The 12,711-nt window shown below is 45.2% G+C and overlaps 1 protein-coding gene across 4 annotated transcripts in view; it reads right to left on the bottom strand.

The window, feature by feature from the left end:
• Positions 1-12,711, bottom strand: part of ZZEF1 (zinc finger ZZ-type and EF-hand domain containing 1) — a 103,732-nt gene that overhangs the window by 80,791 nt on the left and 10,230 nt on the right. For 3 of the 4 annotated variants that reach the window (XR_013445915.1, XM_036078417.2, XM_036078416.2), the window contains exons 2-5: positions 7,343-7,487; positions 3,661-3,855; positions 1,808-1,979; positions 597-796 (exon numbers count right to left, since the gene is read on the bottom strand). Coding sequence is in view for 3 of the 4 variants with exons in the window: in XM_036078417.2 (XP_035934310.1) it covers positions 597-796; positions 1,808-1,979; positions 3,661-3,855; positions 7,343-7,487 (712 nt within the window). In the remaining variant the exon portion in view is untranslated. Of the gene's footprint in view, positions 1-596; positions 797-1,587; positions 1,607-1,807; positions 1,980-3,660; positions 3,856-7,342; positions 7,488-12,711 lie in introns of those variants that run through there. The other variant, XM_036078418.2, reaches the window with a different exon arrangement.

The raw sequence follows: 12,711 nt of genomic DNA on the forward strand, positions 1-12,711 counted from the left end.
CATGTCCAGGAATAAAGGGCTGGTTAAAATTAAGGCATGTTCTTACATCGCTAAGTAAAGGTGTGCAAGAACACATGGTCTGCAATATGCTAAAACATTTTACACAACAGCATGGAAAGACTATCGCCGTTTTGTAAATACATATACAGATACATTACATTTTGTGAGTACACATGCACAACGCTACGTTTTATTTTAAGCCACGAGTGTGTGCACGCTCACGGATCGTGCGCGCGCGCGCACACACACACACACACACACTAACAAGTAAAGATCTGGAAGGATCCACACTAACATATTCACAGTAACAATCCCTTGGGTAGTGGGATTTTGAATAATTTCTGTTTATATTTTTCTAATTTTCTAATAAGGAAACAAGAATAAAATATTTTTCATTAAAAAGGGCTCCTATAACTTTCTACGAAACACCACAGAGACGAAATAATGGCTACTCCCATGTGCATGAGAAGCAAATCAAACCTCCCAAGAAAATCCGACAGTTTCTCCACTGCAGAGGTCTCCCCACTAAAAACGATCCCTTCTGCGCCCCTCCCACTCCCCAAGTCAGAAGGCAAGCTGCCTCGTGGCTGACTCACAGAGCTGACTGATGCTGGCATTTTCCAGCAGTGTCACATAGCCAGTGACATTGCTGGGGATGTGCACGTCGCGGACGTCCTGAAGATCGCTGGCACTTCTCCCCACAGCTACTGTCACCTGCTGCGGCATGTAGCTCTGGTCAGTGGCAGCCACCGCGATGGACAAGTGCCGAAGCACCACGTCTGGCTTCATTTTTAAGCTGGAAAACACGGGGAGCACAAACAAGTGTGTATATGGGGCGAAGCGGGCAGCGCCCACAAGTCCCATCTCTGCAGGCTTGTACTTGATGCCATCAGACACTCTTTCCTAAAAGCAACCAACTGGAAAAGTCCTTACGACCTCCGTGTGTCTCTAAAATTCCTTTCGGTTCAAGGTTAATCTTAAATTTCCTTTTAAGCTAGCAGTACAGGCAGGAAAGTACAATATGAACACCCTAAAAAAACCGCTTGACCTGCAAGAAGCAAATTCTAAACCTCATCTGAAGAACTGAATATATTCCCTCATCTATAAATTAGATGGCTAAAGGTCACATATACTCCCCGTGAGAGAACAAGACAATTATTTCTATTTCCACCAATTGAATCAGCCCATTCTCTGAAGAGACAGGTGAAACTTTAGATGGCAGCTTCAGAACTTCTAGAAATACCAGCTTACTGCCGCCAACTCTACCCCAGGGTTCCTGCTCATCCCATCCCCTCCTCCTCTGCCAAACTGGCAAAGAGAGGTGCATACAGATTTTTTTAATGCACAGAAAGGATCTTAAAAAGTAAAATCACATCTGATATAAGAAAAGTACTTGCCCCTTGTGATGTTAATTTTCCTGAGAAACTAGTAGAAAAGATCTGAAATCAGTATGATAAAATATCAGTCAAATACTCTTTCTCCCTTAAGTACCAGGTGCAGGAATTACCCATGTTCACGAATACACGACACAGGGAGCATGACTATCCACGTTCATGAACACACAACGCAGGCAAAATGACTACCTACGTTCATGAATACATGAAGCAGGCAGCATGATTTCATGTAATTCTTTTTACTTGATTCTTCAGACGTCTCCACAGATAGTCACTTCCAATAAGAAAACAACCAGGCAGGGAAGTAGAAAACATTCTAAACTTCAGAAGCTAATTTGTGACCACACTGATGAGGTAAGAGAAAGCAAGCAGGTCCTTTTCTGGGCTCTCACCAACGCTGTTCTAGCACCCACCGAATCCAGTGCGAGCGGGCACTGCCATCTGACTGCCAGTAGGAGGACGTTTCTCCATTTGTCATCTTGTCGATGTCTGCCGGGTTGGAGGATGCTTCTATGTAAGCGTAGCACTTTGCTACTGACTTTAGTTTGTCCATCTCTGGGCTTCTGGTTAGATCTCCAGGACTTTCTGCAGGGAAAACCAGATTCTATCACATGACATCTCTTTCACAAAGAGAAATAAGGGGTCATTTAAAATACCTAACATAAATATGCTTGGTACTTTCGTCCTAGAAAAATAAGTATTCCTTAAAATCTCCTTCCAAAAAACCCTTATAAAGCAGAAATTGGCCAAGGGTTGCTCCATGAGCTCACTATAGTAAAATACTTAATTCATTGATATATTTGCAAAACCACACTAAGAGAAGAAAAGGGTATCTTACAGTTTCAATGGACATTTCTTTAAATATGTGTGAGACTTTGTAAGCCACTTGTGTTTTTGAGAGCGGCCCCATCCTACCCTCATCTAACTTTCTGCTGGGTCCCAAGCCTTCTCGCCGGTTTGTATGTTACAGGACGTAGATCCACACACACGTAACAGGTGCTGTGTACTGTGAGCCGGGCACTTCTCTGTATGTTTTCTACGTACTAATTCAGTTCAGAGATGAGGAAACCAAGGCACAGAGATTAAGTAAGTGCCCAAGGTCAGAGTTAGTAAAAAAATTCAGTCTGTCCTAACACATTACAAAATATATTTTTGTTCCCTAGAATATCATTCGTCTTTTTTTTTTTTTTTAAAGATTTTATTTATTGATTTGAGAGAGAGAGAGAGCATGAGAGGAGGAGGGTCAGAGGAAGAAGCAGACTCCCCGCGGAGCAGGGAGCCAGATGTGGGACTCGATCCCAGGACTCCAGGATCATGACCTGAGCCGAAGGCAGTCGCTTAACCAACTGAGCCACCCAGGCACCCTCATTCGTCTTTTGACTCTGCTTCTATTTTCTGCTATACAGACCTTTCAGTTTGCATAAAGTCTAATTTATTAATCTCTGATAGTTTCTGAGTCTCACATCTTGCTTAGCCAGGTCCCTGTGGCAGGAGCTGTGCAGAGTGGGACTACTCTCTTCTAGCACTTCAGTTTCTTTACAGTTGAACTTTTCGATCCACCTGAAATTTGTTTCAGTGAATGGAATGGGTTAAGAATCTGGTTTTATTTTTTTCTCCGAATGGCTGGCCAGTTGCCCTGACCTCACTTGTTGACTAATTCGCCTTTCCATCCATTTGTAATGCTGACTCTATCTGGTACTATATTCCCACACGCACTTGAGTCTCTTTCTGGACTCTATGTTCCACGGACCTGAGTGAGTCCACACTGTGTGTGGTGGCTTTCCTCCTTGACTCAACTACTACTCACAGAGTACCTACTATGTGGCAGGCAGAGTTTCGAGTGCTAAGGATAATGACACGAACAAGGCAGACAAAACGGAGAGAAATAATAATGTTACAATTTCAAATAATAAGTGCCATTTAGAACATTAAACCTACAAATGTGATGGTGACCAGAAGGGGGGAATGATGGGGAATGGGGGCGTTAATTAGATAAAGTAATGAGACCTGAACGACGAGAAGCCAGTTGTGGGAAGGAAGGAAGGCGGGAAGGAGGGAAGGGAAGGGAGAAGGGGAAGGGGAAGGTAAGGGGGAAGGGGAAGGTAAGGGGGAAGGGGAAGGGGAAGGGAAGGGAGGGAGGAGGGAAGGAGGGAAGGAAGGAGGGAAAGCAGGCAGGCTGGCTTTCAGAGATGAAGGCAGGGAGAAGGGCTGGCTGCTATGGCATGTGGAACGTGTTGAGGAGCCCCCACCACATGGGTACACGTACCCTTTTCTCTCTGGAGCAGCTGATCCAAGGACTCCTTCAGAACGGAAGCCCTCATGGAGCACACGTTCCCGCAGTGGTCCAGCATGGGGCAGGGAACAGCCGTGCCGGAGAGCCGGTTGCGGTGTAGGAAGCGCAGGATCAGGGATGCGTGCACACCCAGGCCCTCCTTGGACTCTGAAAAGATGTCTATGAAACCTAGGCAGACAAAACCCATTTTTGGTTTTTAGGAACCCACCACAATAGTGTTCCCACACCCCTTGCCTGGTGGCCTCTCTGAATTGGCTGAATTAAAAGCAGCCATTAAGAATCTTCATTGAGGGTGCCTGGGTGGCTCAGTCGTTGAGCGTCTGCCTTCGGCTCAGGTCATGATCCCAGGATCTTGGGATGGAGCCCCACATTGGGCTCCCTGCTCCTCACGAAGCCTGCTTCTCCCTCTCCCACTCCCCCTGCCTGTGTTCCCTCTCTCTCTGTCCCTCTCTGTTGAAAAATAAATTACAATCTTAAAAAAAAAAATAATCTTCACTGATATTTTCAGTTTTTTTAAAAAAGATTTTATTTATTTATTTGACAGAGAGAAGGAGAGAGTGAGAGAGGGAACACAAGCAGGGGGAGTGGGAGAGGGAGAAGCAGACTCCCCACCGAGCAGGGAGCCCGATGCTGGGCTCGATCCCAGGACCCCGGGATCATGACCTGAGCCGAAGGCAGATGCTTAACGGCGCCCCAGTATTTTCAGCTTTAATCATTTAAAAATCTAAACAAGTTTTAAGAAATGAACCAGTGGCTGGAGTGCCTGGGTAGCTCAGTCGTTTAAGTAGCCGACTCTTAAGATCTCAGCTCAGGTCTTGACCTCAGGGTCATGAGTTCAAGCCCCACACTGGGCTCCATGCTGGGCATGGAGACTATTTAAAAAAAAAAAAAAAAAAAAAAAGACAAGAAAAGAAATGAGAAATGAACCAGTGGTAACCTCAATTTAAACATTAATTTTGGGGCACCTGGCTGGCTCAGTTGGTGGAGCATGAGCCTCTTGATCTTAGGGTTGTGAGTTTGAGCCCCATGTTGGGTTGTTGAGACTACTTCAAAATAAAATCTTAAAAAAATTTTAATTTCATTTTAGTTTAATAGAATTTTAGAAGACTTACAATAAATGATTATTTGTTTCAATCCAAGCTTTAAAAAATGTATAAGCACTGAAATACTGACCAGAAGTTTTTATACAATTTTGTATATAGAATGTGGACTAGGAATCAAGTTTATCACATTAGAAAGTAAAAGTGTAACTACTTTTATATACTAAGCTACATGAGACCACGATAATGATGATGCAGCCACCACCCTGGTGACCACAGTCCCCGGCGGCATCTCACAATGCACAAGGCTCTGCCCCAGGTGCTCCTCCCGGGCTCCACGTTCTCTCCAGGGCGGCTCCCTGGAGTCTGCCCACTCTGCCCATCCCTCTGGCCACTGCCCAGGCTCCAGCCTCAACATCTCCTGTTCATACTGACCCACCCAGATCTCCTGAGTGGCTCTCCTGGCTGCCCTTTGTCTGCATTAACCCAAGTAATCCTACAAACACAACGTCTACCCATTTAAAACCCTTTCATGATCCATCATAACCGACAATACATATGCCTGGAACCAAGGTACCCATAACCCAGTGTGAAGAAGGGAGAGGGTAAACGCAACAGCTTTTCTTGGAGCTCAAATACACTTGTAGGTTTGGGGAAATTTCTCTTCTGTGTGCTTTCTAATGAGTCGCGACAGACGTAACGAAAAGCACCTACAGTGTAAGTGTACCGCTTGATGGGCTTTCACAAACAGAACACCCCATCTAAGCAGCACCTGGAACAAGGCTCCAGAAGTCTTAGGAGAAATTACTTTAAGTGTAAAACAAACAGGTTATATTCTAGAATGAGACTTCGCATTGACTTTCAAGATAGAACATGAGGCTGAGGAGAAACTGTGTGTTGGAAGCACCCCATTTTGATGACGCCCCCCCCCCGCCCCGCCCAGGCAAACCCTGGAGACACCAGTTCAATTTCCCCAAGACTCAAAAGTCCGTGCCACCCCTCACCCTCCTCATACAGTTTTTCTCCCGTTGGCAGACCCCACAGCAGCCCCACCTTCACGTGAGGACACGGCTGATGGCGCACCCGTGTGCTCAGGACGCATGGGAGAACACAGACAGCCTCTTCTAATGGGAAGTCATACAAGTCTGGCAAACACTGAGCACCAGCACGATAGGGTAAGAAAGGGACAAGTTCCAATCTCGGCTGGAAAAGAGGGACGAGGAAACAAATCCCAGGAGCCAGGCTAGCCCAGCTTACCAAGGTTCAGGCTAGGACTGTGATAAAGCAATTTCTTTTAAACTGAGCGGTGACAGAAAATTTTGACAAGAACGTCCCAGTCACAGCTCTGGTACATAAACACCTCGGGATCCGAACCCCGCGTTTTTCTCACCTAATCTCCCCAGAGCAACAATGCAGTAAGTATTATCTTGGGTGGGTTCCCTGATCTCCACCCCATCCCTCCCCTCCCAAACATCTGTTTGAGGTGTCCACATAAAGCTCCTGATGCTTCCCATGTGCTGGTAGTGCAAAAGCGGGAGTAATACGTAAATGCCAAGATATAATTTAGCTAAACATAATCCAAAGCATAATTTTAACTGCCGTTAGAGTAGGAAAAAGTTCACATGTCTGGACTACTTACAACGTTCTATAAAGATGACATAATTAAAGACAACTTGAGGAAGAATGAAAATGTGCATTCTTCACTAATACACAAACGTCATCCTTCCCTAGCTCAGCACAGCCTCCGCATTAAGCCAGAGAGGTCAAGGGCCATCAGATTCACATTTACGTATCTACCAAGTCTACCTGCCTCCACCGCTGTTCTTGCCAGGCTCTGTGCTAAGTAGTAGGACACCGAATGCAGAGCAGGAAAGTTCTGAGATAAGCTGAGGCTAAAAGGGTGATATGCAAAGTTTTTTCCTTTCAAAAACTCAATTGTTTTCTCACTGGAAAAAAAGGAGGGTAATTTAACTTTGAATCTGTCTTCTGAGTCCCCAGAAGAAACCATACAAAAACACAAAGTTTGTTCATAGGTACAATGTAGAAGAAGTATTACTTAATTTGTACGCTACTTATATTATTACTTAAATTTCTGAGCGATAGCTTTCTAATAAAACAAAACAAACAAACAAAAAAACCCACTGGGTGCCTACCATATACCCAAAATGTGTTAAATGTGAGGACACAGCAGAAAGAAAAGGCCGCTATCCTCATGGAGCTCACAGTGTAGGAGTAAAGACAGACATTTACAGATAAGTGGGTAATTAATTAATTACAGTGGTGACATGAGGCAAAAAACAAATGCACGATGCTAAGAGAACCAGGAGCCAGGGACAGCTTCTTGAGAGAGTGAAATAAAGAGATCCACTAAGGAAGGTAGGCTCACAACCAAAGTTCACAAAAATGGTAGAACTGCTCAAGCATCACAGTCCTGGGGACCCAAGGAGATGATTGCACGGACTGAGTCAGTTCCTGTGCTTAATAGAGACTCCTGGAGAAGCACATTTATCTCACGGGGCCCTCACCTTACTTAATTACAACCCATAGGACAGCAAAGTTCATCCTGGCCCTACGCTAGCACTCTCTGGCCTTCAGCACTCAGGTGAGAGCCTTACCTGGGACAAGAGAACAGGCCTGCAGTTGTCTGATGATGTGGCTTAATTCCCCCTGGAGATTAGCTCCACTGGAATTCTTGAGGGCCTCCAACATGTTCTCAGCGTCGACGGTACCATCGCCCTCCGCATCAAACTGGGCAAAGGCCTACAACATAAGAGATGCAATATAATCACGTCTGTTCCAAATCTGGACACTTTGTTGCTGCCAGTGCCCTGTGGTAGGTGGGCAAAGAGTCCATTTACATCATTCAGAGAACAATCAAATTCAGGACAGTAACTCACTGTGCTCTGCAGAATGTATGTATACAAGTATTACTTCATATACACACAATTTTATCATCTCATCTGTCTTTCAAGAGATTAATCCCCTTCTCCCAAATAACTTCAGGAAGCAAGCAGTGCAACATTTTTCAGCAAGTTACAGAGAGCCAGATAGAAAGCTAGAGTGGGAGACTGGGCTCAGAGTAGCACCTCAGGTTTAGCAGGGCTTTTCCTTTCAAACACTCTTTGGACACAAGACCTAACTGGTACTTATCTATGCCACCGCTCTGTTTTCACTAACCTTTAGCCATAATTGAGCTTGCTCCCTGCCAGTATTGGGCCATCTGGGGAAGTGGGTACAGTGTGGGATTTGGTTTGAATCCTGCTCTGTCACTAACTGGCTATATGACTACCCACACATTCCTTTACCTCCAGAAGCCTTAGCTCCTTGATCTGAAAGATGGAGCAAATATTACCAAACTCACAGGCTGCTGTCTGGACTAAGCAGCATCTGAACAGAGTCCAATACAATGAAAGCACATTAGAGTGCTTTTGAACCCGCGTCGTCACCCTCTCCTGTGTCCCTGACGCCGGCTCCTCCCATGTTCTACAAGACTCTCCTCACCTGGCGACTGCCCTGTCTCCCCAGATCTCAGTCCCTCCCGGATCAGTGGCTTCTCTCTTCCTGCTGATTCACTCACTCACAGACATCCCTCACCATGAAATACTTCAGGAGTCTCCCACCTTCTTTTCTAAGTAATCCTCTCTCTCCCTTAAAACTCCTGCCTTTTCCTTATTTCCCTCTTTGTGGAATATGGAGATGTCCCACTGAGGTTTCATGACTGACACGAGTACCCCGATTTCCACCACAGACAGACCTCTAAACACAGTGTTTAAAAGGAACATAGCAAATTCCTACACTCAGGTCCAAAAACCACGGGCATAAATGCAGGCTGGGGGACAGAGTTTAGAGCAATGTGTGAGGGAAAGACAAAGCATTCTCTTTGCATTTCCTCAACCTGACAATATTATCCAAAAAAATGACAGGATCAAAGGCTACACCACTCAAAGGATGATGTTCAAAAGGAGAGAAAATATCACCCTGTTCTTTTCTGATTAGACCCAGTCAGGAAGCTGCGTTGGGTCTGGAAGCTCCCCACCAAAAAGAAATGAAATGGAAGGGATCAGAGGAAAGAGATCATGGTGGAGAGAAGACACTGCCCATGAGGATGGATGCAGAAGCACGGGCTTTCAGGGTGAAGAACAGGTGCCTGGGATGGACTGTCACAAGAAGGGCCAGCGAAAACGAAGGTCGTGAGACAGAAGTTAGAGGGAAAAGATAAAAATTAATTAATTAATTAATTTAAGAAAGACGTTAGGGCACCTGGGTGGCTCAGTCGGTGAAGCCTCTGCCTTCGGCTCAGGTCATGATCCCAGGGTCCTGAGAGGGAGTCCCACATCAGGGTCCCTGCTCAGCGGGGAGTCTGCTTCTCCCTCTGCCCCTCACTCACCCTGCTCGTGCTTGTGCACGTGTGTGCGCTCTTTCTCTCTCTCTCAAAAATAAATAAAATCTTTTAAAAAAAAAAAGACAAAAATAAATAAATAAAAATAAAATTAAAAAAGACATTAGAGGGAAAAGCTCATTATGAAGATGGACTTGTCTGTTGCCAATGAGGTAGAAAGATGGATTAGGGACTCTGGGAAGGAACGCCCACCGCATCTGTTAAGGCTTCCGAGCAAGCTGGACCACCAGCCATCAGGAGTGTTCAAACAAATGCGTTTACCTCTACTTCCTCCTGAAATCCCACTAAGACAATATCATGAAGGGATTTTTTTTCTAAGCACAAAGACAAAGAGAACATTACGTGATGCAACAGCAACAACATTTTGGAAGCTGGAAAGCAGACGGATGCCTAGTGCTGGCCACTCCTCCACAAAAAAGTGGAGCCCTGAGCTGGAGCTGTGCAAAGCAGAGACACAGGCTGCTCCCCACTGCAGGACCCCAAAAGCCTTCTAAGGACTTGGTGGCCACGGGCGCCACCAAGGGTGGAGGTAATCGATGAGGGGCCTATTTTAAAAAGCAGTTAGAAATGACTGGCTGTAATACTGACCTTAAGGAATCACCGGGGTTTGGTTTTTTGTTTTGAAGGGAAAGGGTGATAGTAGGATTGTGTACTTTTTAAAGAGTTCTCATCTCTTAAGATATTTAATGAGACTTTTATAGATGAAGTATTTGTGGATGGAAAAGATTTGCTTCAAAATAATTTGGAGGAGGAGCACCTGGGTGGCTCAGTCGTTAAGCGTCTGCCTTCGGCTCAGGTCGTGATCCCGGGGTCCTGGGATCGAGCCCCGCATCGGGCTCCCTGCTCAGCGGGAAGCCTGCTTCTCCCTCTCCCACTCCCCCTGCTTGTATTCCTGCCCTTGCTATCTCTCTCTCCCTCTGTCAAATAAATAAATAAAATCTTTAAAAAAAATAATAATAATTTGGAGGAGAAAGTAGGTGGGATTTAGATGAAATAAAATTGGCCTTGAGTTGGTGGCTATTGGAACTGGAATGTGAGAGAGATCATTCTACGCTTATCTCGGCTTTCCTCTGTTTAAAATTTTCCATTAAACAAACAAACAAACATAAGACATCTTCAGATCCTCTCTCCAATCACAAGCCTGGGGAGTTGATTCCATCAGAGAGAGTAGCACAGAGTCTCTGGACGAGGAAATATCAGGCACTAGAGTTTACAGGGTAAAGGTTTAGAAGACTCACTCTTCCTCTCGGGCTCCCAGAATGCTAGCAGCCTGTCTCACACCCTCCAGGCAAGAGACTGCGGCACCAGACAAGCCCATGAGGACAGACCTGGACACACCGGTACTGGAGGGCTCCCCATGAAAGGGGCCAACCCGTTCACCTTACAGTGAGGTTCAGCGTCACCAGCCAGATGCATGGAGAACCCACCTCTTTAGTCTCCCACTCTTTAATAGGAGTTTCCAGCCCAGGACAACTGGACATTTGAGGAAAGGCTTCATAGGAAACACACAAATGGCAACTTGGAGAAAAGAAGGAGGAGAAGAAAATGTCAAAAAGATTATCATTAATATCTTCAGAGAAATATTTCAAAAAATATTTTTAATACCAGCTTACTGAGGTATAATTCACATATCACAAAACTCACCCTTTTGAAGTGTACAACCTAGTGGTTTTAGTATATTCAGAGTTGGGGAGGCGCCACCACCACCTAATAAAAAAGGACCCTGCATCGTCATGAAAGGCCAAGAGACTACTACTGAAAACAGTCTATTCAGAACATTTTTATAAGCTCTTGAAAGTTAAAAATACCACAGCAAAATGAAAATCTCAACAACAGATTTGGAAAGATAAGTCTCAAAAGGCTGGAAGATAAATTGACTAAAGTGCCCAGAGACTAGAGCAAAAGACAAAGTGATGGAAACTAGGCAAGGCAAGAGGAAAAGAAACGGGAGACCAGTCCAGGAATCCAATATCCAAATACTACAAGTCCCAGAGAAGGAAATACAGAAAGAGGAGGGAGGGAAATGACAATTCTTATGGTCCAAGATAATCTCTTCCAACTGAAGGACATGAGTTTTGAAACTGAAGAGGCTGAATACCCTCCGCAGTGAATAAAAGCACATCGTATTGAGATTTCATAACACGGAGAGGACAGAGAAGTTCCTACTTCCAGGGAGAAGACACAGTGTCCATGTCAGAGGTCAGGAATCAGAGGCTGATTCAGCAGTTACACAGGGAGCTGGAATAGGAGCAGGGCCTTCAACATTCTGGGGGGACTCTCTCTAACCCAGAAGTTAATACACAGTCAAAATACCACCAACTGTGAGAGAGTGGAAAAAGACATTCTCACACATGCAAGGCTCTCAAAAAATAAACTAGTTAATGCTCCCTTATTCAGAAAGCTCCTAGAGGGTGCGGTCACCAGAAAACCGAATATGCCAAGAAAGGGGAAGAATGGGGTCCAACCTAGAGAGAAAATGAATCCCCGGTTGCTGGAGATGCCAACAACCTAAAGAACACCAGGTCCAGAATAAAGCGGATCAGCGGGCTCTTGAGAAGGTGAGTCTGATGGAACTCCCGTGTGCCTGAACACAGCCAATGTGTTGCAAGAGATTCAGGCAAGTGGCAGAGAATCTGGGGTTAAATTAATGACAGAAGAACATAAAAGTAAGCACAAGAAAAGTACCAATTCTGTTGTTAACCTCAGAGAAAATACAAAGCTGTGTAAGAAAGGGGTCGCAGTCGTGGAGCGCTGCATAGCTCAGCCACGTACAGGATTTACACGCCCGTAATAACCTCCACACCAAGATGAAAGGATCTGCAGGGAGGAAAGGAGATGCGTGGATGCGGGCCCGGACAGGAAGGGGAAAGTCAACTGAGGACTCACCTTCTGCAGCGGGAATAAAACAAAGTCTAAGACTGGAAACTCATGAAGGAATGTACACATGTTGCCTCGCGATACACAGGTAAACCACTCATGAGCCAGCTGCAGGAGCTGAGGAGTGACGGCAACCCCGGGCGGGAGCACGGAGGACCACTGCTTTTAGCAGGAGCCTCATGGACTGCCTGGGTGGCTCAGTCGGTTGGGCATCTGACTTCAGCTGGGGTCATGATCTCAGGGTCCTGGGATCGAGCCCCGCATCGGGCTCCCTGCTCAGTGGCAAGTCTCCTTGTCCCTCTGCCCCTCCCCACTCATTGTCTCTCTCTGAAATAAATAGGTGAAATCTTTATAAAAAAAAATAAATTACATTAAAATTATAAAAAAAGATTCTGTTGATCTATCAATAGTTAATGAATACAATAAAAAGAATTTTCAAACAAACAAAAACAAACATATTGGGTGAAAAAAAATCAGAACAGCATTGCTAACAGCTTCACCAAATAAATATATAACTTGCCACGCTTGGAAATTGTCTTTAAAGAAACGTACAGGTTTTCAAATCCAACACTTAACACCTAGCTTGTTTTACAGGACTTCACAGAATCCAGTTTGCTCACGCGCTCACTTAACACCCTCTGATAAGCAGCCACTATACACCCGAATGCGCTCGGCTCTGCGCATGTTAAAATGAACAGGGCACAGTCC

This window comes from Halichoerus grypus, chromosome 2, assembly GCF_964656455.1.
Source record: "Halichoerus grypus chromosome 2, mHalGry1.hap1.1, whole genome shotgun sequence".
NCBI classification, from domain to species: domain Eukaryota; kingdom Metazoa; phylum Chordata; class Mammalia; order Carnivora; family Phocidae; genus Halichoerus; species Halichoerus grypus.